At 48.4% G+C, this 26,425-nt stretch overlaps 1 protein-coding gene and 1 long non-coding RNA gene across 3 annotated transcripts; both read right to left on the bottom strand.

Annotated features, from left to right (window-relative positions):
- Nucleotides 1–8,747: 8,747 nt before the first annotated feature.
- On the bottom strand, nt 8,748–9,736 carry LOC107275698 (uncharacterized). The gene is made up of 2 exons (XM_026024667.2): nt 8,962–9,736; nt 8,748–8,884 (listed from the first exon to the last, which is right to left on the bottom strand). The coding sequence occupies exons 1-2, from the start codon at nt 9,482–9,484 to the stop codon at nt 8,814–8,816; spliced, it is 594 nt and encodes a 197-aa protein (XP_025880452.1). The 5' UTR covers nt 9,485–9,736; the 3' UTR covers nt 8,748–8,813.
- A 6,149-nt stretch (nt 9,737–15,885) lies between these two features.
- On the bottom strand, nt 15,886–26,155 carry LOC107280501 (uncharacterized). 2 transcript variants are annotated; one of them, XR_001544917.3, is made up of 5 exons: nt 25,817–25,948; nt 25,668–25,727; nt 25,346–25,380; nt 25,122–25,245; nt 15,886–16,174 (listed from the first exon to the last, which is right to left on the bottom strand). It is a non-coding gene; the product is annotated as an uncharacterized lncRNA (long non-coding RNA). The 2 variants fall into 2 exon arrangements; XR_001544916.3 differs by lacking the exon at nt 25,346–25,380 and having other exon boundaries at nt 25,122–25,285; nt 25,817–26,155.
- Between the last annotated feature and the right edge of the window lie 270 nt (nt 26,156–26,425).

Here is a 26,425-nt window from a genome sequence, read left to right as displayed (position 1 = left end):
ATGGTCGACTACATGCACGGGCGACAGCGAAACCGGAGGCTCCCTCGTCCTCCCCGCGCAGCTCCGGCGGCAGGCTCGAGCGGGAGGTTGGCGGCAGCTCTTCACCGCCCTCCCCGCGCGGATCCGACGGCTAGCGGCGCGGATCTAGCCTCCACGTGGGTAGATCCCCGCCGCACTCGCCGATGAGGAGGTGGCCGGGAGCGGTGTCCTCGGCCTTGCGACGTGTCACGCCCCGAACTAGTCCTGACCGGAACTAGCCCGCGACGCTCCAAATTAACCTGTTAATCGATACCAGTCCCAGGAAACAGTGCTGGTATCACAGGAAGTCAGAATATCACAGCAACAGTGGTCTCTTTATTATAGAGTAGGAGTACAGTCATGTTGGGCGGCGGACAGATCCCGAGCTCACAACTGCATTACAAAAGGGAAACGGAAGCCAAGACTTGAACCAAACATCACAGGCGCGACTTGGGAACTAGGCCGAAACCCTAAAACTCATCGTAGCCGGCTTGCTCCTGGACGAACTCCTCGTCAGCGGGATCCGCTTCATCTTCTTCAGCAACTGAGGGGGATTATTTATATAGAGCAAGGGTGAGTACGGGAGTACTCAGCAAGCCATGGGAATTTAGTGTTTAATGCAGGCTTCAAGGAAAGGCTGTTGTTTTTGCAATTGATTTTATTTGAACTCTTTTCTGAAACAACTAAGTGAGTGCTTCTCAACGACACGGATGAGACAGTGCGTCTTGTCCGGTCGGAGTATGTGCAATGTATCAGTCTTTTGAATTGTTCAAGATTGGCACCCGGCCAATTAACTTTCAAACGGCCACCCGGGCCAACAACTTTCAAATGGCTACCCGGGCCTAGCTGATCCCATCAGCTGCAGATTTTCCAACATCGATCCCCTTTCCACAACAGCAATTTCACAAGACAATAGTCAAACAAAACTACGCTAGGAATCACCTCACATCCGCCCATGACCGTGGGCACGGTTGTTCGAACAGTTTGTTAACCTCTGCAGAGAGGGTACACTTTACCCACACGATATTACTAACCCGGATCACCCAGCCCGTGGGGATCAGCCACGTCGGGAGACCTCCAAGCTTTCATGACAAGGCATTTCTAAAGCTGACACAGGTTTACCATATGCCGACGAGAGGGGTCCCAGACCAACAACAGGTTAGGTCCCAGACCATACTGTGCCAGGAAGCCCAGGGGTCCTCCCCGACACCACCCCGGCAAATCCACATGTCTCTCGGCATCAAGGCTCCCCTGATAAGCTAGTTACTCAGCCAGGGGTGTCCCATTCCACCCATGTGGTCGTACTGTCTTATGTTTGGATGAAATTCCAAGGAAACGGTCCTTAAGTGCAAGAGCGGGAAACCGTACACCCGATACGTTCCCCGGTCCGCGGTTTTGGAAATTCATTTAGTTCGCAAGCACCGACCCAGGTGTCGGGTTTTCCAAATCTTTTGTAAAACCCAAGTTTTACCCAAGATGTTTTTTTTTTCAGATTTTAAGTTTGAGGGCGACTGTCGATACTCGCACAGAGTGCACGAATATCGAGGCGCAACTAGATGGTTACAAGGGGACATGATACAACAATTAACAATGGAAGGATCAGATGCAACAAGTTAGGTAGGTCCGCCAATCTGCCTTGCAGACGGGACAAGCAGATTAAGTGCGATCCTATCAATGCATAATATTTTTCAAGCAAAATAATTAAGTTCAAATATAGGCTCAAGATGTTCAAAGGTGGCTTGCCTTGCTCGAGATCTTGAGCTTGATCCTCGAAATCCTCGCACTGCGGGTCTTCGGGCTCCGAAACTACACTCAAAACGGGACGACTCAACAAACGGCGAAAATAAAGCCCTATTAATGGCCCCGTAAGCGTGCCATTAGATAGATCTCGAGATTTGAGGAATTTTGGAAGTTGAACGGAGTCAAACGGATTTACGGTTGGGAAGATATTGAATTTCTAAGATTATTGGATTTTTGGTCTAAAGGAAAAAGGATTTAATTAAATCCTTTTTGAAAAAGAAAAGAAAAGAAAAGGAAAGAGGGAGGGAAATTAGACTTCCCTCGGGCGGCTAGGGCGCGGCCCGAGAGAAAGGGCGGCTCGGCCGAGCTTAATGGGCCGGCCGACCCAAGAAGGTGGCCCAGAGCGCGCGCGCGGGAGGGGAGGAGAGAGGGAGCCGGTGGACCGGGCTCACCTCGCGTGGTCCCGAGTGGGACCCGCTTGTCGGTGACACGGTTCACCGTGCGGAACGCGCACGCGGCGCGCGCTAGGGTTTGGGGGTGGGACGCGGTGCACGCGCGCGGTTCGCGGAGGACGCGGATGCGGCGGGCCCACGTGCAGCCTCACGGCTCGCGGTGGACCGCGCGCACAGGGAGGGGCTGACCGGGGTCGGCTCGACCTGGTCTTGGCCGAGCTGGCGCCGACGTGGCGCCTACGTGGCTGCCACGCGGGCCGGCAGGAGGTAGACGACGACGCCGGCCGGAATGGACGGCGGACGACAGCAGCGAGCGGCGGAGCGAACCACGGTGATACCAGCGAAAGCGAGCACACCGGGTGGCTGCACAGGACGAGGGGAGACGAGCCAACGGCTCGGATTCGCCGGAGGGAGCTTGACGGCGGCGAATTGCAGCGGCGGCAACCGGTGGAGAGAAAAGGGGAAAACGGCGATGAGGTCACGAGGGGCCGATTTCCGGCGGCGAGAGCATCCACGCGGCTACGGGAATCCGTCCCTTTCGCCGGATTAGGAGGAAACGCATCGAGGGAGGCCGGCGACGAGAGGCGCTTCCGAGCTCGGGCGGCGACGGCGGCGAGCACACGGTGAGCGACGGCAACGGTCGGGGCGGCGCTGGCTAGCTACGGGGAGGCTACTCGTGCTACTACCCGAGTCTAAGGGGAGGAGATGGAACGAGGAGGAAGAACGGAGGGAGGCACTACCGTGCGGGCGGGCGCAGTGACGAGAGCCGACGGCGCGAAACGTGATCGTTTCGGCCTCGGGCCGAGGAAGAGGAAGAAGAGGGCGCGCCCGGAGTCCCCTTCCGCGTCCTCGCTCGTGCCGGCTCCTCCGACACGCGCGACGACAAACGGCGACGGCGAACAGAGCACGGGAGGCGGCGACAATGGAGTGGAGGCGATGGGACAACGAGAGGAGAAGAGAGGGAGGGCGCCTGGGCTTTATAGGATGGCAATCTCGGTTTGGGAGAGGGGAACTGACTTTGGACGGTCAAGCCAGCGAGCTGGCGCTCTGGCTAGCGGCCAAATCGGCGACAGGGCGGAGGGAGGATGACGCCGGCGGGAGGAAAAAGGGGAAAAGTAGGGAGAGAAAAGGAGGCTTGCCCCTTGCCTCTTTGGGAAAAGGAGGAGGGGAGCGGAGGCGACGCGGCAGAGGGAGGAGGGGCTCTGCCTCCGTCCCTTGGCAGCTTGCGCACGGAGTGGCGGGGCCGAGTCGATGACGACGGCGATGACGGCGGGGCGGTGTGGAGCGGAGCGGCGACACGGACGGCAGGCGCGGACAGGCGCGGCAGAGGCTGACGGCGGCGGCGACCAGGCGGTCGGCCACCACGGCACGCGCGCGCGGGAAGCAACGGCGGCGCGGCGATTTGAGCGGCGTGGCTCGGGCACGCGTGCTGACTCGCGGCGCAGACGGCGCAGGCGCGGCACGGGCGGCGACCGTGCGGGCGCGCGGGAAGCGGCAACGAGGGAGCGGAGAGGGAGGGCTCGGCTCGGCGCGGCTCACGCGCACGCGCGCGCGGCGCGCGGGCAGAGCGGAGAAGAGGGAGAGAGAGAGCGAGAGAGAGAGAGAGATAGCCGGGGAGGGAGGGGAAGATGGGCCGAGAGAGATTCGGCCCATCGAACCCGAGGGAGGCAAAATAGACTTTTGCGGAGGGATCGATTTGGGAAGGGTTGGATTCGGGATTGAACTCGACGATAGATCGGGGATTTGAGATCTGAGATGGCACGGACACTAGACAACAAGCAAAGAAACAGATTTCGCAAATAGGGTTTTTAAGAGATAGCTTTCCCGCTAGGCGCCACGACGGAACGGGCGCTACACGACGGCCGGATCCCCAACGCACCCGCCAGCGATGAGAAGGAGGCGGCGGCTAGGAGCAGCGCAGCCGGCCCCGCGCACACGCGGGCGCGCCGAACGCTGCTGGATTCCTACGGTTTTGATTTTTTTTTTCTGCACAAAAATATAATTTTCGTGTGTGGGAGCGTCACCTATATTAAAAAATCGGATTTTCGCCGTCGTAAAAATAGGTTTCCGCCTGCACATAAAAAAATCGGATTTTGGCCGATGTGAAAATAGGTTTCCGTCCGTACGGAAAAATTGTTTTTCACTAGTGCCGGCCTCGATCACGGCGCGGCAGATGATGGCCAGCGAGGAGTTTAGCCGACGGGAGCATTTGCGTGCGGTTGATCGCGATGCGGTCGATGCGACGCGATGGCCGTAGGAATCACAGTATATAATCCGCAACTTGCCAACAAATAATTGGACCGAACGATTGGGATGGAGCCTAACGTTTCAACTCTGAGTTTGGAGCCTTCGGAGAGTGCATGCCCGCGTGAGCGGCCGGAGGCATGGGGGACATGGCCGTACCCGTACGTTCGAAATTGAAAGGCAAGATGAGATGGATGTGCTGCGTCGTGGCTCTTGGGCTGGGGTTGTTGTTGGTGTCAAATCCTGGCAACCCACACAAACGGCAATTGCAACAACCCTCCCCGCGCCAAGGTGATCGCTGCCTCGTTCTGTGGTACAAATGGCGGAGAAGAACAACCGATGGAAACAAGAACTCAGGAAGAGAGATGGGAATTACATTTGAGATTTGCTCATATCCAGCAAAAAGTATCTTGAGATACCGGTATCTCACGGTATCAAATCGTTTCTTCAAGATTTTGATAAAGGTGGGGTTTTATCAAACATATAGACCATAAAACCTGGTTATGTACCACATGTCATAATATATATGGTTATGTGTAACTTTGACCATAAAACATGGAGTTTTCTAAAATTTACTCATGATTGTATTGAGCCTCCGAAACGGTGTATATAATGGGGTCTATATATAGATAAGGAAGACTATTTTACAAATCAATCATATCCTAATAACTCTTTAACTATCATATTCTCTAACATCTTCTGTAGTTCAAGTATGAGCAGCGCGGATGCTTAGACTGGAGAATACAATGACAAGAGAACCCAACAATGATAACCCTTTATGCCATTATCAAGGTAGCCGAAGCATCAAACGCGATGTAGTCATGGTTGAGGCATCCGGGTATATAGTAGCAGTGGTCAATCATTTTTCATGTGTTCTCTCTCAATCCCGCCAACCTATAGAGTATCATACTCCCTCTTTCCAAAAGTCTAAGTCCTATTTGTAATCACTAAGTGCAAAATTAAATTTTGATCAAAACTCTAGAAGCCATTTTATAACTTATTGGTTGCATGTTTATCGGTTTTGTCATATTGTAAATGAATTAATTACTCATTGGTCTTGATACCACAAGAAATATGTCTTAGACTTTTGAATAGAGGGAGTACTATTAGGGATCTCTTAAAGTGTCCTAGCTTTCTGTGGTGTTTGAAACTACCGAAGACAGTTAGTGCACGTAAAACAAAAAAAACTATTAGTATATGATTAATTAAGTTTTAATTATTACAAAATTGACAAATGAGTATATTTGATATTTTAAATCAACTTATATATAAAAAGTTTTTTACAGGACACATCATTTATTAGTTTAAATAATGTGCTAACGAAAATTGAGGTAAAATCCGAATCTTGATCACTAAAGAACAGGGATAATCTTGATCATTTATTTTGGTCGTTGGGTTTCTCTATTTTTAATCTCCTGGCCGACTTGCATCCTGGGGCGCCTTCCTCCCGCCTTAGTTTGAAGACGATGAAGTAGCCGCCGTGACCCGTGACAAATGCATCTGAGAAAAATACTAATTAAGTACAGTTAGGTAGCTCTGACTAGTAACTTTTGGGATCATGTAATCCCCATTAGGTAGTTAAGTGCAGTTTCAAACCATATGCTTGCTTGCGGCTGGTTGATTGTGGTGATGATCCCATCTGATCTCGTTTAGTTAGCAGTGGATAGACAAACGAAAAAATAAAGTTGGAGCATAATGACTTGCAATTGGATAATGAAAGCGTTCTACCACTCGGATAAAACGATGACGGTTTGCCTGTATCTACATAACTACCCGGCAGCGGCCAATCGTCCTCTCCTCGTGGTGGCGGCGGCCCCCATCTCCGGTGGCGATGGTGGCCCCTTGCCCTATCCCCGCTTCCGTTATTGGGCTCAAGCGCAGGTAGCGGCGGTGGGAACGCCAGTGCCGCCACCATTCGGTCGCCATGAGTGTGTCTCCCTCCTAATCTCCCTAAGCGGTAGAGGCCATATATAGTGGGCCTACCAGGAGATTGGGCCGGGCCATCAGATTTGAGCGCCTGTAGGTCCCCATTGGCTTCCGAAGCAGTGCTGGCTGAGGTAGTTCCATGGCAACCAGTGACAGTGGCGGCAGCAGTCTTCTTTTGGCCAACTTTTCCTCTTTGATTTTCCACTTCTAGTGATTGAATATGTGATGAATGTTTTATGAGATTTGATTCTATGATTGAATCTGTGATGATCGGCTACCAAGCCATACCAACTAGCTTGAATTGAGCTGAGCCGCTTCTTTTTATTTTCTAAATAACCGTGCTAACGCATCAGTGCTGATTCTCGATCAGGAACTCATGATCCAACCCTCATAAGTGCGGCAACTGTTGTGCCGGTTCCAAAATTGGCACTGATAGCTGTTTGGAACCAACACTGATCAGAGGATCTATGGAAGTGTATATTCCATGTACCTTTACACTGAACCTACATAAGAAAAATTAACTGAATAAGCAGTTCAATGAGCAGAATGCCACTTTACACTGTGGACCCGGTTGCGTAGGATATCCCAGTTCCACATCATCCATCATTTCCATGCGCTCAAACTAAAGCAAGACCTTCGAGTGATATCTCCTTTTCTCAATCCCTTATCACTCACCATGATCATCTCACAGCTTCATCTTGGCGTCAAAGACGAATAAAACATATTCCGGAAACAAGTTTTCACTTTAGTCCAAAACAATAATTGATATTACCAAGTATTCATCACACATATCACTCATGATTTATTTTTTTTCATGAGCAATTTTAGTCAATACAATCACAACATGGACAAACACATGTACAATCCTCGCTACATAACATCCAAATCAAATGACATACATGAACGATGCCAATTTTGCATCACATTTCATTGCCCGTACACACAAGGGCTCATAAATATACACAAAATAATTCATGGTAGAGAAATGATCAACATCAGTCTATGCCTCATTAATTTTCTTTAGTTTGGTATATGTGTTCCACCATTAGCCAAACGACAGTTATGAACTCGCCACCAGTGTTGAGTTTTTTGGCATGCGACTCCCTGTTGCACCGGTTGGCTGCATAGATGAGAAAATCCGTCCATAAGTCAAGCAATACCTTCACTGGATCTGCATCCTTCAATTGATCTTCACCCTTCCAACCTAACACTGTCTTAGCGATCCCATGTGCATATGTGAGGCGAGGAACTGAAGGATCGAATTTGCCTGATACCTTCATCCCAAGTAGGATTTTGGCAAGTTCGTTGGTCTGCTCAAGCCCATAAGATGTTGTGCTATTGTTATTGTTGCCCCGGATCAACTTCATGAGAACCATGAACACAATGTTGTAAGCCCTGCCACCGGAAGAAATGAGTTGCACACGATTCTCTTTGCATATTTTGTCGAGGTTATCGCAGGTTCGTTGGTACAACCAGTTCTGGGGAAGGCCAGGAACCATGTCAGGGCGAGTCACAAGGAGGAACATGAGGTAATTTGACATTGCCCTGATTGAACGGACACGTTCAACTTCTTTCTTTTTTGTTGAGTCGTTACTGGACCTGTTTCTCCCACAGAGGATGAGATCGGTGGCGATGTGCCAAATGATGATGCTCTCGTGGAAGTCAACACCCTCCCATTCCTCCAGATCTCCTACCAGCTTAGGATACTTCTTTTTATCTAGTGCCAGCTCGCCCCACCTATGCCTGAGCAAGCCCAGGGTGTTGATAGCACGCTTCGAGACCATTTTCACTGCCCGTTCCTTTACCGTATTGGGAATCTTGATACTGTGTGAGTAACAAGTGCTGTCCCACCAATCCTCACACCCCAGCTTCTTAGCTAGCGTGCCGAACCGTCGGTTCGTTGCATGGATCTGTGCAGCACGGAAGTAGAGCATGTTGAACTGACCTATGGTGCCTGACCACTTCCTTGATCTTCCTAGGAAACCTCCGGTCATTGCCATGACAACCTGGCGAAGGGTCACGACTGCTCGGCGGAGCCGGTGCCATCTTCCAGCACATAAAACTGCATGCCGAAGTGAGCTCCATGGAATGGCACACAGGAAAGCAAGAGCCCAACTCGACCCTAGTGCGCTCAGCAGGGATGTCATCTCCATCATGAGGGCACCACCCAACAAGATATAAGTGACAGTGATGTCAACCACATTCTGGCCATCTTTGCTATCACTAAAATGGAACAGAAGGAAGGACGAGACGATGGCAACCGGTGTCATGGCTCGGATTAAGTAGCCAATCCATGTGTGGATCACGGCTGCTTTGGTGTAGAGAATATCATACAACAGGGACAACTCCATCTCCATCACCTTCCACATGACCATGGGCTGTTGTGGATTCCTGATCTGGTTGATTAATTTTCTTGTGATTTCAGCCTCGGTTTTATCCATATCCACATTGATCACCGAGTCTACTATCCCACGCTTGCAGATGTGGAATAGGGAGTGGGCGCGCTGCAGAAGGAATTCATCATTGGAGTTGTAATGATCCTCACTCTGCAAGTAACCTCTGTACCAACGGAGTTGCTTACCCGGTAGCTCCTTGACATAGCTCCGGATGCTGCTGAAGTCGCCGCGCTTCAGTGCAAAAGTCCTCTCACAATACTTGACGAGGCCAACCATGAACATCAAGACAGTGGCCAGCAGGAGAATCGTCTTCTCTCCACCAACAATAAGACGCTTGTAGACGACATACCCGGCTCCAAGAACTTGGACGACAAGAATCTGCAGGTGGCGCAACCAGAGCTGGTTGTCCTGCAGCGCATAGGCGGTGATGTTGTCTGGCCTGCCAAGGTGGAGAAGCAAGAATGGCGCCCAGAATGCCACCAGCTTGTGGTCACGTGTCACGCTGCTCAGGGAGAGGTGCCCGAGGGTGTATATCGCGGTGGAGTCAGCCAGCAGGTACGCCAACCAGAGGAAGAACCTCAGCAAGGCAGATGACTCACGCCGGCGGATCCCAGCGAAGAGGAGGAGGACGATCTGCAGTGTGAGGCTCAATAGAACTAGGATCTGTGTTGCCCACGCATTCCACAGCTTCAAGGGCCCTCCTGCCATTGTTGCGTAGAAGTAATTTACGAGGGAGTGAGAGAGCTTCACACTATGAAACAAATGTGAAACAAGCTAGGAGGGAGCTAGTGACATAGTGCTTGACTGTGAGTGTAAACAGCAACCTAACTAGGACTGGTTGTTCACTGTCCAGCAATCAGCGCATGATTGACTGCCTGATCAGTCCATGGTTGGAGCTATATATAGATTGAGTACTCCCTCCATCCCAAAAAAACTATATATATCCAGATTTAAATCTAGGATTGGGTTTTTTTGGACGGAGGGAGTATAAACCAACAGGGACTGTAGAGCTAGGCTTCACATCCAATCTAAGCAAGAAGCCAAAAGACAGCTCAAAGTTTTGAGGACTGACGGTACGAGTGCACCCATGTGAACCGTACTTCTTGCATCTGAGAACAATACTAAGTGCAGTTAGGTAGCTCTCTGGGTAGTAAATTTTGGATCATTAGGTACTCAAGTACGTATAGGTTCCAAACCATGTGCTCGCTTGCGGCCGGTTGATTAATTGTAGTGATGGTCGATCTGATCTCGTTTAGTTAGCAGGTGACCAATGGACAAACACAAAAAAACAAGAACTGGAGTGCAATAATTTTAAAATTGGGTAATGAAAAGTGTTTTACATTTTTGCCTCTTAGGCTCATAGTAGTTCACATACCAGCCTTGCATGTACACAATGGAAGGGAAAAGTAAGACAGAAAGAAACGCTGCCTTCCCTACAAAATAAGAACTATAGATAGAACCACCTAAAGTGGCATAAAAGTGTTTTTGTTATAAAATTAGCCCCAATTCAGCATAATTACAGCGTAGAAGAGTTAAGATGACCCTTGGCTAGCCGCCAACGGTAGCCATTCCCTCTCGCCTATACTAAGTCTCTATGTGGTTACCAATTATGCCTCTCGATTTAAGAGAGAGCCTGGGACAGAATCCGGCTCTAATTATAATCTACACCTATTACAACTCTAAGTCTTAAACTATAACCGACTACGTATACATCTTCGACACAGACTCTAACAATCTCCACCTTGGCGAATATACCACGTCAATATGAATTTGTTCATTACACAAATCTCTGTGTGCTCGGATTTGAGTTGATCGTTTTCACCGCTCACGCTGAGTCACCCCAACGAGCCTTCACCAGTCTCACCGTAATCAAGAGACTCCGTTATCCCTGTCACTTCTTCCTTTTTACTCCACCTGCAACAATGTTATACCTTATCTCATATCATCACACTCGTCTAGTCAAGCATAATCGGATTCCACCCTAGCCAGCACATTCCAAACTTCCCAAAGATTATGTTCACATTCATCTTCCATCCTAAATTTGATATAATCTACTCCATGGCCAGATAACCAATGTCATCACCAAGCAGACAAACCAAACTCATCAGATTATTGAAGATAACACTTCCTTCCTATCATCTTATGAACTGAGCTAACAAATCCAATATCCATGCTTCCCGCATCCATAGACTGAATCCATGATACTCTGAGAAAAATCAATATTGCCTTGAATCACCTGAAGAAATTATCACCATAACACTTGCTCTTCCTAGTGGCGCAAATTCCATATATCCCCATCATGCTTGTTTGAGGGTAAACCCCATTCCTACGGTACTGTTGTCTTGACTAATATAATTGAGGACTGAAACATTCCTAGGAAATGCCACTCTCATGTATCAAGGGTAATAATGTAATTTTCCATTGCGTATGAATAAAAAATACCCTCCATGGGCAAAGTAGGGGACCACACTTTCCCATTCTCATCCATTCCCACATACAGCTGCCATCTCAACTCTGATCCTCTCCTTCTCTCCATCGCCCATCACTATTAGCAAGGACTTTCCTATAGGGAGAAGGTCCGTTGCCAAAATGCATGTTGGATTTTGTTTCAATTGGTTTGAGTCGGTGTCAACTTCTTTTTTGTGGATTTTCTAGATTGCTTCCTATATGTGACTTCTAGATGGTTTCTAGTCATATGTGATACTATTGTGTGCTGATGTGAGTCAAGTTGGTGCGAATTTGTACTTGGATATAGAGCCACGAGAGTATAGCTAGTGTTGGATCGGGACTAGGCTTGGGGAAGTTGAGGTCCCGACAGTCAAGGAGATCATGAATGATGCTCAGGCTCGATAACAATACATGTGGAGGTGAAGGTTTTCATATGGCATACACGTGGGTTTTCTATGTGATTATAAGTCCTAGTTCTAGTCGAGTTCGTGGCAAAGGGCAACCATGTTTTGGGTATAAATAGAAGAGGGGTTGAGGCTAGAAGTAGATCAACTTTTTGGGAGAGAAAAGTTAGGTTTGCTTCGAGGCTTCGATTCAAATTCGTGAGTTAAGAGATGAGTGATTTGGATGTAATAAAGTTTATCTACTTTCAAGGGTTTCATCGAGGTGTGTTTTTCTGAATCTCAACGGACAGACCGACATATGATGACCGGTCTAACCGGCAATCCAACCGACAGCAAAACGGCGGTAAAATCGGCTGCGAGCAGGCGGTCAGACTGGCGGGTGTACAGCGGTCAGACCGGCAGCGATCTGGTGGTGTAACCAGTGTAACTTCATCGAATTTGAGCGTAACTTTTATTTTCACTAAAAGTTTTGGTTTTTGGTGATTCTACCATTCAACCCCCCCCCCTCCTTGGTAGGCTTGAATTCTTGTATCTGATCTACATTAACTTTCAGTTTGAATATTGCGTCCGTCGTACTTCCTGACTGAGTAATGTATTTCTTGCATATCTAGTGCTTTTTGTCAATTTTCATCCGTCGTCGAGCTTGTAGGGACCTTCGGAAATCAAACCTGCCAGACATCGGTTTATTTTAAGAGAAAAGCTATTTGTTGGGATCCCGTCTACCCATTTTGGATGGGATTCCCTCAATCCCGTGCGCTCCGCTCACTCAGCACACCCCCCATCAAAAAAAAAATCCCCATGTGGTATCGACAAGGAGGCTCGATGGAAAGCAAGCGGCATTAGCACTGGAGGTGGAGTCTTCATCATGGAAGCACCATAGTCGAGCATCCTCCCCATCCTCCCACTCCCCTTCCAAATTAAACAAATGCAACCAAATGCAATATATTCCCTCCGTTTCAAATTAGAACGGCTATATTTTTTTACACGGTCTTTAATGACATACATACTTTGACTATCCATTTATTCCATTTTATGTCTCCTATAAATATAAAATTAGCATAACATGAAACCACTTTAAAATATGAATATATTAACACAACGTGCATAATACATAGCATATATATGGTTGGTATGATTATTAGTCAAAAGTTACTGAGTTTGATTTTCTTTAAAAAAAACTATGCCCTATAATTATAATTTGGGATGGAGGAAGTAAAGTACATGGAAAATCCAAAAAAAGTAAAGAAATCCAAATACAGAAGGTTCTATGACCATTATTTCATTATATTAACTTTCAGGATTTTACATTCTTAGGTACGTTACATATATGCACAGAACAATAGTAGTAGAAAGAGAAACCGATCACCATCACCATCAGCCCATGTCTCACTTTTTGGTTTTTTTTTTTTGTTTGGTATATGTGTTCGACCATTAGCCACACGACAGTTGTAAACTCGCCACCGGAGCTAAGCTTCTTGGCATGGCACTCTCTGTTATATCGGTTGGCTGCATATATGAGAAACTTCAACCAAAAGCGAAGCAGCATATCCACTGGATCTAAATCATTCAATTCTTCTTCAGTATTCCACTTTAGCCATATGTCAGCGATCCTGCGTGCATATCCGAGACGAGGAACTGAAGGGTCGAATTCCTTGGGAACGTCAATCTTGAGTAGGATTTTGGCGAGTTCATTGGTCTGTTTGAGCCCAACAAACGTAGTGGTTGTGCGATTGTTGTTCCTCAATAGTAACTTCTTCACGAGCCTGAATACCAAGTTATCAACCTTAACGCCGGAAGAAATGAGTTGCCCACGGTTCTCTAAGTTCTGGGGAATGCCAGGAAGCATGTCAGGTTGAGTCACAAGGAGAAACATGAGGTAGTTGGAGATTGCCCTGATCGAGCGCACGCGTTCGGCGTCCTTTTTGTTCTCTGCATTGTCACCGCCGGACATGCTGCTTTCTCTCCCATAGAGGATCATATCTGTGGCGATGTGCCAGATGATAACGCTCTCGTGGAAGTCGACAGCTCGCAACTTCTTCAGCCTATTCTCTATATTAGGGTACTTTTCATATTGTTACAGAGTGTGTGTGCACATGGAACACTAGCCAACCATGCACGGGAACGTGATGTCACTCCCGGGCGAAGATTGGTGAGTGTGGCACTAGCTAACCCTGTTACCGTGTTTTTTTTTTTGTGCATTACCGAGTTTTTTTTTTTACACTAGGGAGCCTCTCCCTCTCCAGCAGTGTGATAGAGTCAATATAGTAGCGCATGACCGGCCGGATTAAACATATCTTAGTACTACAAATTTGACAGGTAGTATTAGAATATATCTAACTATTATATTTTGGAATGGAAGAAGTGAAAAGTGTAACCGACATGTAGTACAGTGCTGATAGGCTTCATCATATCCACTTTCAACAAGAAGCCAAAGAAACAGGAAAAAAAAGATTTAAGCACTGACAAAATCAGGCCACTTGCGTCCATCTGATTACAGTACTAGGTACAGTTTGGTAGGTTTAACTAGTAATTTTTGGGATCATGCGTTAGGTAGCTAGTCATGTACGGCTCCAAACCATGTGCCTTGCCGGTTGCATTGTACTAGTGATGATCCATCTAATCTAGTTTAGTTAGCTGGGGATCAGTGGATAAACAGAAAAACAAGGCTTGAAGCTTAGTAACTACTTTCTCCGTTTTCTCCGTTTCACAATGTATCATTCTATCATTTCCCACATTCATATTGTTGTTAATAAATCTAGATAGATATATATGTCTAGATTCACTAACATCAATATGAATATGGAAAATGCTAGAATGACTTACATTTGAAATAGAGGGAGTATAAAAAAAAGGTGTTTTGCTAACTGATCAGGCTTCTACTTTTTGGTTCACACAGTCATGAAAGGACAAAATGAAAGGAAAAGAAAAGGAGACGGGACAAATCAGTGCCTGCCCTACAAAATAAAATGACAAAAGATTTCTCTTCCGACCCAGGATAACTTCAACTTTTTTCGGATCGAGGTCGGTCGGTATCAGTGATGTGCCGGATACTAAACAGGACCAAGATCAAGGCTCAGTTCAAAGAGCTAGTAAAACGTTAGTAGTCTCTCCGTTTTAGGTTACAGGACTTTCTATCATTGCCCATATTCATATATATGTTAATGAATCTAGGCACACATATATATCTAGATTCATTAACATATATATGAATATAGACAATGCTAGAAAGTTTTATAATATGAAACAGAGGAAGTAGCCAACAAGGAGCTCATCTCACTGATGCCGGTGGCGAGCAATGCGGCCAAGATAACGACGAGATTCTCATGAGTCTATGACGATAGTCCCGGCGCGCCATGGAGGTTTCGAGGGGAGTGCTCCAAAACCCACGAGATGGTGGCCGATGTGACGCAGCCCAAGGAGCCCAGTACTGTGGAGTTGGCACTAGGGCCAAGCCTAGACAACTACAACTCCTGAAAAGCCACATCCAACACTGATGGGGGGGTGAATCAGAGCAAACTAGGGTTCCGAAGTGGCTGGTGGAAGGGAGATCCAAAAAGGAGTAGGGGCGGGGAGACGGAGTTGCCTCGACTGGGGATTGGTGGCGGAGAAGCTCGACGGAGGGGCACAATCCAGGGAGACATATGGAGATTTGCAAGAGTAGTGTGAGGGCGGAATCAGGAGATGACACATCAAGGCGATCGATGACAGGGACACTTCTAGCCAAGGCCGGCCTGATTCCAGAACCACAGCAAGGGGCGCGCCCATAGGCACCGCCGGCTCAAGGGCACTCAGCTTAGGAAGGTGACGAGTCACAGCAGGTCCCGGAAGAGGAGAGTTGGGAGGCCCAGCCATGGCGCCCAAGGGAGACGTGACGCAGCAGTATTGCCTAGTGCAACCGAAGGAGAAGGCACCACAAGCGGGAGAGGCGGCAGCTGCTACACCAACTCCACCTGAACAACCTCAGTCGGCAAATCCTCGTGCTTGTATGTAACGCCCCGACGACATTCGTTAGCCGTAAACACAAGCCAACTCATACCATATAGGCCATCTCCTTGCTAATAAAGCCCGATGTGAATCTCTCACAGATTTTTGCCGGATGAAAGTTGTAACTTTATATCTCACCTTGTGGGTGAGGATTTCTCAGCTGAGTAATATATTTCTTTCCCCGCAAAAAAAAAAACCATACCGGGGTGTTATGCGTTCCCTGTGAGGTAGTACCAGCCCTAGGTACACTAGCTGATACACACAAAATAAATATGGAATCAAAGTAAACTTCTTTATTACATCACTGGATAGTAGTCCTTACAAAAGTTGCTATCGTAGACATGCCCATAGATGAGCAACACAGCAGCACAGAAAACCATAAAATCGACAACGCGGAAAAACTAAGCGACTAAGAAACTAAACACTAGGCAAGCACCTAGGCGACTAACTTATTCCATGGGTGAGGCTTGGGGCTAGGCATGAAAAATTTAGAAGTCTTTATACTCGGCTTGCTCCTAGAGGCACTCCTCAGCGGTCGGATCGACGTCTTCATTTTCATACTCTACAGATTTATATAAGGCAAGGGTGAGTACTTAATGTACTCAGCAAGCCAAGGAAAAAAATGACATGTTCGGTTTAAACAAGTAGGCTATGGTTTTATTTGCGAAAGCAGTCTTTTCGGCAAATAAATTTACTTGAGTCAAAATTTTAGTTGTCGGGAGGAGGCTCACGCCTTGTCCCATTCCACAAGTTGATTTGCAACAACTTGTCACAATGATTATTAAACAGTAAATTAACTTGGTTTCTCTGTTAGTTTCTTTTCACTTTCACAATAACTAGATTAAATCAATCATAACAACACTATTTCTCATAGTTAACCTAGCTATCTCAACACAACAACACACCTAACTTTGCAATACCATTCATATAGACCCTAATGGTGGTTTTGCAAAGTATTAATCAAATGGTGTGTGTTTGCACTAGTTCGTTATTTTATTTCCTTAGGAAGCATTACATTCTTGCCTCCAAAATAGTCATAATGACCATTCCGCGGTTGACCACAGTAACCCAGTATTGTAACATTCTTGAGACCGGCCAATTCTTTTGACAGTTACTCTTCATGGTGATCAAATAATGTTCCTCAGGAAACTAACTTTAAAATGTAATCCTGAGTGAATCCGAGCGGCGAGTCCTAATTAAATGGGTTGTGTTTGGCCTGAAAAGAGAAAAAAAAGTAGGGCACAAACAAAAGGTGTGTTAGGTGACTCCAAGTGGGGAAGGTAAGTATGCGCTCCGCTTCGCCGCCCTGGGCATCGCCGCCAGCGGCGGCGCCCGCGCGGCCGCCTCCCACGCTTCTCCGACGACCTCAGCCTGCTACTCTTTCGACCGCGCCCTCTGCAACAGTTTCCTCTCCACTGCCGTCGCCGCAGGGTCAACTGAAGAACGCCCTCTGGCGTGACACCCCCCCCCCCACTGCCGCCCAGATCCGCGGCACGGATCTCGCCGGGGGGTGTCTCCCATGTCTCGGCGACGCCGGATCCGCAGGGATACTCCGCTCCGCTGAGTGCGCACTCCTTCCGCGACGTCGTAGCATCCGAGAAGACCTTGGATTTCAAATTTGAAAAGTGCCAACAACCCGTTCGCTGCGACTTGAAGATGGCCCATGCAGGAAGCCAGCAAATCACCTAGGTGCTCGCCTCCGCGACGCAACAGCTACTCCACGCCCTACCACGCTAGGCCGGAGAGGGAGATGGCGCGACGTCGCCACAGTACGGCCGCGGCAGAGGACTTCACTCCTCTTGAGCCTGGTTGGCAACAGGTGAGAGTGCGCCATTGGTGGCGTCGGGCAGTTCATTCAAGCCCCGCCCAACCACCATCTTCAAGGCGACGAGACGTTTCTTTAATCCAGCCTCCCAGCGAGCCCAGAGTGCCCTCCGGCGCCTTTCACCTCTTCCAGCAAGAAACTTACGGTCGATGCTTCATTTGCCTCTCTCGCGACCACCGCGCGGCACACTGCCGTGACCTGGTGCGGTGCTTCCTCTGCCACAAGTCAAGGCACAAAGCGCGTTTCTGTCCCCAACGCCATTCCTCGGCCCCGGCTAGCGAACGCGGCCCGGAGCGCCGCCGCCAGACTCGCCAGCCAGAGCAGACTCGCCGGCCAGAGCAACTTCCCCGTGCGACACGCCCACCTCCACTGCTCCCTTCCAGCCGCCGCTCGCCAAAACCAACACAGACACGCAGCACCACGCTTCCGCCTCCACCTCCTCGCTCAGTTTTCTCGCCGATGGCGCATCTCGGCGACCCCTCTACCCAGCCGGAGGAGGAGTGTTTCATCCCGACTCCGCACGCCACCGAGGTGGAACTCAAGGAATGGGAATCCACGGCGGTCATCACTTGGGTGGCCAGGGCACCTGCATCCACCACGCCGAAGGAGGCGGAAGCCATTTTCATGGAGGAGCTCCATCTGAGGGAGGGTGAGGTGGTCGTCTCTCGTCACCATCCTGAGGCGTTCATCATCAAGTTTGCACACCAGCGACATTGTGTCGAAGCCCTGAAGAGAGGCTCCGTCAAGCGCCGTGGCATCGAGCTTCACTTCGTCAAGTGGCGAGGCCTCAAAAGTGCTTTAGGCGTCGCCTTGATGTTCCGCGCCACGCCTGGGACGCGGACACCGTCGAGCGCGTTGTGGCACGCACCTGCGCTCTGGAGAGCATCGAGACAAGCCTCCTCCACCCGCCGGACACGCGCTGGATCAGTGTGTGGGCGTGGACGGGAAACCTGAGCTCCATCCCCAAGCGAGTTTGGCTCATCTTCACCAGCAGCACGAGGAGCAAGAAGCTCGACACCGTGACGGTCTCCGAGCGGCCGCCGAAGCGCTGGCAACACGGGGTGAAATATTGTGTGTATGTGCACCTAGAAGAAATCCACGACTACACCTCGGCGACGGTAGCGCTTGACGATTCCGCGGCCATCACCCCGGCAAAGCGCCGCCTTCCGCCGTGGCACCTCGGAGTGGCGGATGGCGAGCCAGTCCCGGAGCGAGTGTTCACTGAGTTCCCCCACCATCCACCGCCGCCACGCGTGGAGGAGGATCGTGGGAGCCGTATCAGGGGTGACCGCCACGACGTCGACCGCCATGATGTGGACCGCCACGTTGCAGATCGTCGTGATGCGGATCACCGAGGCCACGGCAAGGAAGCGCGGGACAGGCGTGACCGCGGCAATGAAGGGCGTGGCGACCGACACTGACAGTACAACGACGACCACCCCGAGTTCGAGCGCGGCCACGGCTGGCGTTGTCGCGACGACGGCGACGGCGACGGCGATGATGACGACCGCGACGGAAGGTCAGGCCATGGTCGTGAAACATGGCGAGGCCGTGACGCCGCCAAGCCGTCGGGTCTCAACGGCCAGAGGGAGAGAGACCGCTCGCCAAGGCGCTGTGACTGGGGCGAAGGCTCTAGCTATGGTGGACGACGCCGTGCCGATGCGCCGCGCCCAGTCAGTGCGTGCCCACTGCTGACTCTGCTTCCGCTGACACCGTCGCCAACCTCACAGGTAGCAAATCTCCAATTCATGTTCGCCTTACGTACCCTAAATGCGCAGGACGCAGCAAAGAACATCACCGACATGCATAAGCACCAGCCACCATCAGGCAAACATGCCCTTGTGGCCCCGACGGCGGACTTCAACGGCTTCCTGGCAAAGGCGCACAACTTGGATGCTGCGCTGCAGATCGACTGGCCAGCTCTGCAGGTCGGCAGTCCGGCTCCACTCACCGCTGCTGTGCGGGAGCATGGCAAGGGGAACGAAGCCTAGTCCATGGCTGCAGTGGGGCACTGCGGCAGACCGGAGGAGATGAGGAGACAGCACGTCGACATCCCTATCCGCTGCGCTTTCGACTGCATCAACCACGCCATGCAGGTCAGGGCTCCGGCAAGCAACATCGATGACCTCGAGCAAGCTCTCGCGAGGATGGAGATAGCGGCAGCGGCGGCCACGCCAGAGTCCTGCCGGGGGATGTCGCCGCCGCCCTCCCCGCTGCGATCCAGGCAACTGGCCCATGGGCCGGTGACCAACCACGGCCTGGGACAAGCAGATGGAATAGAGGCCGGACACGGGCCACCTCTAATCGGGCCGGCCAAGGTAGTTGGGGAGCAGGCCGGCCAGCTACCAGTTGGGCCCCCAGGCGTGGGTTCGCCAGGCCTCACTGGGCAGCCTTCACCGACTGGGCTTGCTAGCAGAGGCGAGGTGGACGAGGCCATCTTCAAGACGCTGGCCCACGAAGCAACGGAGAAGGTTGCTGCTGCTCCCTCGCCAGGAACGCACAACCGAACACAACCAGCACTGACGCAAGCAACCGGTGGGTCATCGCCGACGGCGGATCACACGTCGCCGCACTCAGACAGGTTGGGCAACCTCTTCAAGGCTGTTACACCGCCGTTTCTTGACCGACCATCGTCTACGCCGCCGGCCAAAAGCCGCCCGGTTCTCACGAAGCGCTGTCGCATTGCTCGTCTTGCCGAATACAGCTCTACTAACCCTCGTCGCAGCTCTAGGATTGCAGGAAAACCAAAGATGACGCCGATGCAGAAGTGCCACCGGGTGTTGATGAAGCGCCTCGGTCTCCTCCGCACCCACGCCTCACTTGATGAAGTTCTCGCTGAGTACGTGACGATGTTCAACGGCCCACTGCCGCCGCACATTATCACGGCGCTCACATCCATCTTCGACCTCGACTACGACGACGACGGCAATGGTGACCAGCCACCAGAGGAAGCCCTGCTCAAGGTGGTGGGAGAAGGTATCGCCGAACTCGCCGATGAAGTCGACGAAGTGGCGGCTTAGCCTTTTGGCTGAAGCATGGAGCAAGCTGTGCTTGCATGTATCGTCGTCTCCTCTATATCATGTTGTCTACTCTACTGCACTACTATGCCTCTCTTTTGTTGCACCATGTGCTGCCCTCGACGCAGCGAGACCTTCTGCCATGCGTTGAGCTTGATTATCGAACTTCTGGGAATGTCTATCGGTTTGTAAGACCTCTAAGCGGTATTATGTTTTGTGCTTGCTTCGAGATGATCTTCTCTTCGTACTACTGCATCTGCGTGATGACACCATCTGCATGGATGCCTTCAACGCCCCTCCACACAGCACGGTCATCACCATGCCGAGGCCGTCCTGCACTCGCACTCGCATGCACCGTCAAAGACAAAGAGCCCCTCCATCTCACATGGTAATGCAAAATATCGAACTTCTTAGTTGGAACGTCCGCGGTTTGAACTCTCCTGCCAAGTGCAGCGCGGTCCATGACTTCATGGCAGAAACAAATTGTACTATTGCATGCTTCCAAGAAACAAAATTGTGGGCAATGGATGACGGGCTTGCAAGATTTTTAAGTGGTTACAAGTTGGATAGCCACGCCATTAAACCAGCAAGAGGATAAAGAATCTACCATTGCTGAACACTTCCGGCATGTGATGGGGTGGCTAGAGCCAAGATCCTGCGACCTCAATTGGCCTGTTCTCGGATACACCCCGATCGATCTCTCCGAGCTAGACGATCCCTTCACAGAAGCAGAGATCCGCAAAGCGATAAAAGAAATGCCAGTCGACAAGGCACCAAGCCCAGATGGTTTTACATGGAAGTTCTTTAAATCGTGTTGGGACATCATCAAAAATGATGTAGTGGCCGCCTTCAACGCCTTACACGATTCAAGAAACACGCACTTCAACCTCCTAAATTCTGCCAACGTGGTGCTAATCCCCAAAAAAGAAGGGGCAGAGGGAATCGAAGACTATAGACCGATAAGTTTGGTCCACGGCTTCAGGAATATCTTCTCCAAAGTGCTAGCAATCCGACTACGGCCGCTAATGCAATCGCTGATCCCAACAAATCAGAGCGCCTTCATCCGTGGGAGAAGTATACATGACAACTTCATTTATGTAAGGAACATGGTCAGGAAATATCATAGGACCAGACGACCAATTCTTCTCTTCAAGCTAGACATTTCCAAAGCTTTTGACTCCGTCAGGTGGGAAAGCGGTACGTTTCTGCACATCCTTGTATGCTGATGACACAGCTGTCTTCATAAACCCGAACAAAGAAGATGTGCAAGCCTTCACTGATCTTCTTGGTCGCTTTGGGCACGCAACTGGCTTATGCACGAACCTCCAAAAATCACATGTGGCCCCAATCGGGTGTAATAACTTGGACCTCGATGACATCCTAATGGACACGCCAGCAACCAGAGCAAACTTGCCTATGAAATATCTGGGCCTACCCTTGACCACAAGCCGTCTACGGAAGACAGACCTCCAACCGCTATATGACAAGTCGATGAGTCGCATTGCTGGTTGGCGAGGAAGACACATCGGTCTAGCGGGATGCTCTACCCTGGTAAAGGCGGTGCTTACCTCACAACCCGTCTTCCTACTCACGGGACTCAAAGCTTCCAAGGAGTCCCTCGAGGTCTTAGATAGACAAAGAAGAAAATTCCTTTGGGCGGGAGGAGAGGCTTTGACAGGGGGGAAATGTAAAATCAATTGGACGCGAACCTGCCTCCCCACTGCTTCCGAAGGCCTGGGCATCCTAAATCTTGAGAAATTCGCAAGAGCCTTACGACTGCGTTGGCTTTGGCACGAGTGGAAATCACCCGGAAAAGCTTGGGTGGGCTCTGGCACGCCATGTGATGATACTGATAGGCTCCTCTTTATGGCCGCCACAACCATAACGATTGGAAATGGTGCCAAAATAAGCTTCTGGGAATTAGCCTGGACGTAGGGGAGGAGATTGAAGGATGTTGCGCCGCTTGTCTACGTAGCCTCCAAAAAAAAGAACAGAACGCTTCAACAGGCTTCGCAAGCGAACCAATGGCTTCTTGACTTGGACCTGCCAGGGACTACGGGCTAGACGACAGACCTGATTGATCAACTTGTCAGGGTTTGGAGCGTCGTTCAGGCTATACACCTGGTAGAGCACGAGGAGGACAATATAACATGGAAGCTTACTAACCACGGCGAGTACACGGCAGCATCGGCATATAACGCGCAACTTCTTGGAACCACCGCTACCAACTTCAACAGGCTAATCTGGAAAGCCTGGGCGCCGCGCAAGTGCAAGACCTTCGCCTGGTTAATCATCCAAAACAGAGTCTGGACCTCTGACAAGCTGGCGACAAGAGGTTGGCCAAACGGTTCCATCTGCCCATTATGTCGTCGGACCCAGGAAACAGCCCTGCACCTCCTCGCAGAATGTAGATACACAAGGAGAGTCTGGGCGGCACTAGCGGAGTGGGCGACGTGCGAGCAACTAAATCCTAGCCAATGGCGGGAAACTTCAACGGTGCTAGATTGGTGGGAGGCTACCGCAAACATACAAGAGACACCTAAGAAGTCACTCCGCACTTTGATGTTGTTGGTCGCCTGGGAGATATGAAACGAAAGGAATCGCAGAACCTTCCAATAAAAGGAGCTTACAGCTACCTCCCTTTTAACCAAGATCAAGGAAGAGGCCAAAACTTGGGCCTTAGCAGGAGCGAGAAGTCTTAATAGCTGGCTTTCTTTTAGTTAGCTCGGACCAAAGGTCCTAGCTCCTTTCTTTTTTTCCTTTCGCTTTGTAAAGTTCTCCTTCTCTATTCAATGAAATTGGCGCTCGTCGATTCGTTAAAAAAAAGTAGGGCACAAACAATAGAAGAAAAATAATATATGTAGTGAAATAGTTCAAGAAAGTCCCCAATCAGCTAGCCGCCACTAGCATTTATACCAGCATACAGTGAATCTTTGGCACCTCCATCGGTCCCACACAATCGGTCCAAAAATAATACAAGGTATTACCGAAAAGGAAAAAAACTGATAAAGTAAAAAATCTATATATAAACTTCCTCACCGCCGCACACGCAAATTGAAAACCAGAATATTGTATGTATTCCATTAAAATTTTAGTAGTACTTATTACTAACATCATATACAAGATTAGTTTACTCTCTACCACAAATTGATTTAAAACATCAAAAAAAAAACTATCTTCATCACCTCCTTTTTCTATCCCTCCCTATCCTTCAATGCACGGTTAGTATATACTTAGTTGCACGCCCTTCAATGCAGGGTTAGTATATACTACTCGCCAACCCGTGCGTTGCACGGGTTATTAGTATTGATAAGAAATATTAAATTCTAATTAAATGTGTGGGTTACCATTCAAATTATAAATACTCATATTAAAAGAAAAAGAGTGCACTTTAGCTACAACTTCTTAACTATTAATTCTGAATTTTATAATAAACTAACGAAACACTAAAATTCTAAGATTGAGGATGTAAAATAACTATGACATCATGTTTATTAATTATAAATTTCAGAGTTATTAAATTATAGTTCATGTGATTTCCAATTGCATGAGTTATTTAATAATGTGATTCATCAAATTAACGTGCATTGAGCGGGCTATTATTATTCTTATTATAAATATAAAATTTAGTAATAAGTGAAACATGTTAGTTATTTTTCAAATTATACCCATCTCGTGTAAAAGAAGAGTCCGCGTTAGTTACAACTTGATAATTATTAATTTCAAATTAAACAAATAAATGCTAATTTGAGAAGGAAAAAAGGGATTAGGAATGTATTATATTCGTGAACACAATCATGTATTGATTGAAAAAAAATATATTAGTAGAAAGTATGGGGGCAAGTTTAGCTATATAGGTATTACTTATTAGGGGGAAAATTGCAACAAAATTACTTATTTCAAGTCAGAACCGGGAAATTATAAAATAGGTCATATGGAACATTGAAAGTTCGACAGAATACTTGTGTAAATTGCACATGTGACCACAGTGGATAGATCTTCTTATATGCAAGCGGGCTATTTGAGTGATTTGAGTAATAGATCTGTATATTCTCTCTGCTTCAAAATTGTTATTGACAGCCTAATTTGTTACTGAACTATGGGACTTGTTTTGCTTTTCATTAAATTGATTATCTTACGCACAGAACATATTATTCAATATATGCAAAAGCTCAGCAACATATTTCATTATTGCAATCAAAATCAGAAATCTCAAAAATATATTAAATGTGTCACATTTGATATGCAAGTTTGGCACAATACATCAAAAATCAGAAATCTATAATTTCAATAGAATACCTTGTGAAATAGCAACGTTGATTCCAAAGAAAGGATTTTGTGCAGTACCAGTTGCAGCGTGCGATGTACATGAAAAATCCATTGATGATTAATATGCAGATAAAAAAAGTTAAAACATGTTTCCCATAAAAAAGAATTAAAATATACTCCCTCTGTTTCATATTATAAGTCGCTTTGACTTTTTTTCTAATGAAACTTGTTAGGTTTGACTAAGTTTATAGAAAAATCTAGCAACATATACCACACCAAATTAGTTTTATTAAATATATTTTAATTGTATATATGTTTGTTTTGTGTTGAAAATGTTACAATATTTTTCTATAAATTTAGTCATCAAACTTGTAATATAAAGTGGAGGGGGTACTTACGAAAAAAGAGACGCATCATCAGCTCATTGCTTGGAATCCATAGTCGTCACTCCTCCTCGCTCCTTACTGTCAGCAGAGTTGACATCCAACAATGTAACAACAACATTGTTTGATTGATCTGCACCTGCAGCAGTGATGCGAATGCGCTCCGATGTTTTTAGATTCTGCAGGTAAGGTTTCATCAGATATTTAAACTACAATGCAATTATTTCCAATCTGAGTACCTTATATTGGACTAATTTGCACCTTGTTCTGTAGGCTGCAGCAGAGTATGGCTAGATTAGATTGATTTGAAGAAAATTACAAAAGCAAAAGATGAGGATGGGAGCTACCAACTGGTAACAGCAGTGCTTCGACCCTCATCTGTACACGGTTACCGTGATGGTAGACATACCAAGATTGGATTGCCAAATCAAAGTAATTGCGGGCTTGTGTTTGACCCGTGATGTTTTATTTCACAGAACAGCACGTACAATATGCATGCTTAGATGCACAAATTAAGGATGAAGACTAAAGCAGCAAACATGGAATTGATCTTGCATATACCTTGCTGTTGCTGGCCGCTGCTAGCTCGCATGTCCTATCCATGCTTTCTGATCGCTCCATCTGTCAGGTATTATTCAAATAAGAGATCAATATTGACGGAGAAAAGAAATACCATCTGAGATGGAGAGGTTTGAAGGCTCGTCTCTTACTCGTTCTGCTCACGATTAGCCGGCCGATTAGGATCATGGTCGATCGACTGCGGCGTTTGTCGTCGCCAACGAAGTCCCATCTCCTTTCATTCGTGAAGTCACGATCTCCATCTGTTCTCTACGATAACTGCCTGTTGTTATCCCAATCGCTTCCTCCCGATCGATGGGTTTCAGAAGATTCATGTGGATTACGGCATGACTCAAGAAGATCATGGGCTTCCAATGGCCCATGTCGTTGATCAATAAATCAAGGAAAAAGTATACTTTACTCCCTCAACTATGGTCCGAGTATGATTCATGGCCTCCAACCACAAAACCGGGTATATTGACTCCTTCGACTATCAAAACCCATGCAAACTATATCCCTGGGTGGTTTTAGTAGCGGTTTTGGCTGACGTGGTATTCACGTGGTGGTGTTGACCTGGTCTTCGTCCCGTGTATCGTCGACGTGTCGCTTATGTGGCATTAGAGTAAAAAAAATTGTGGGACCGACATATCATTCACACAAAAAGAAAATAGTGGGACCCATGGATATGTGGGCCCCACATGTCATCCTCACCTCTCCACCCTCTCTCTCTCTCATCTTTTCCACTCCTCTCACCTTCCAAC

This window comes from Oryza sativa, chromosome 4 (assembly GCF_034140825.1).
Source record: "Oryza sativa Japonica Group chromosome 4, ASM3414082v1".
NCBI lineage: Eukaryota > Viridiplantae > Streptophyta > Magnoliopsida > Poales > Poaceae > Oryza > Oryza sativa.
This window is presented reverse-complemented; position numbering and strand designations above follow the sequence as displayed.

Excerpts from the sequence above, each read along its gene's own strand:
- LOC107275698 (XM_026024667.2), bottom strand. The coding sequence starts at position 9,484 with ATGGCAGGAGGGCCCTTGAAGCTGTGGAATGCGTGGGCAACACAGATC. Across the intron at positions 8,885-8,961 it reads CTATGTCAAGGAGCTACCGG|CGCGCCCACTCCCTATTCCA; the intron begins GTAAGCAACTCC and ends TTCCTTCTGCAG.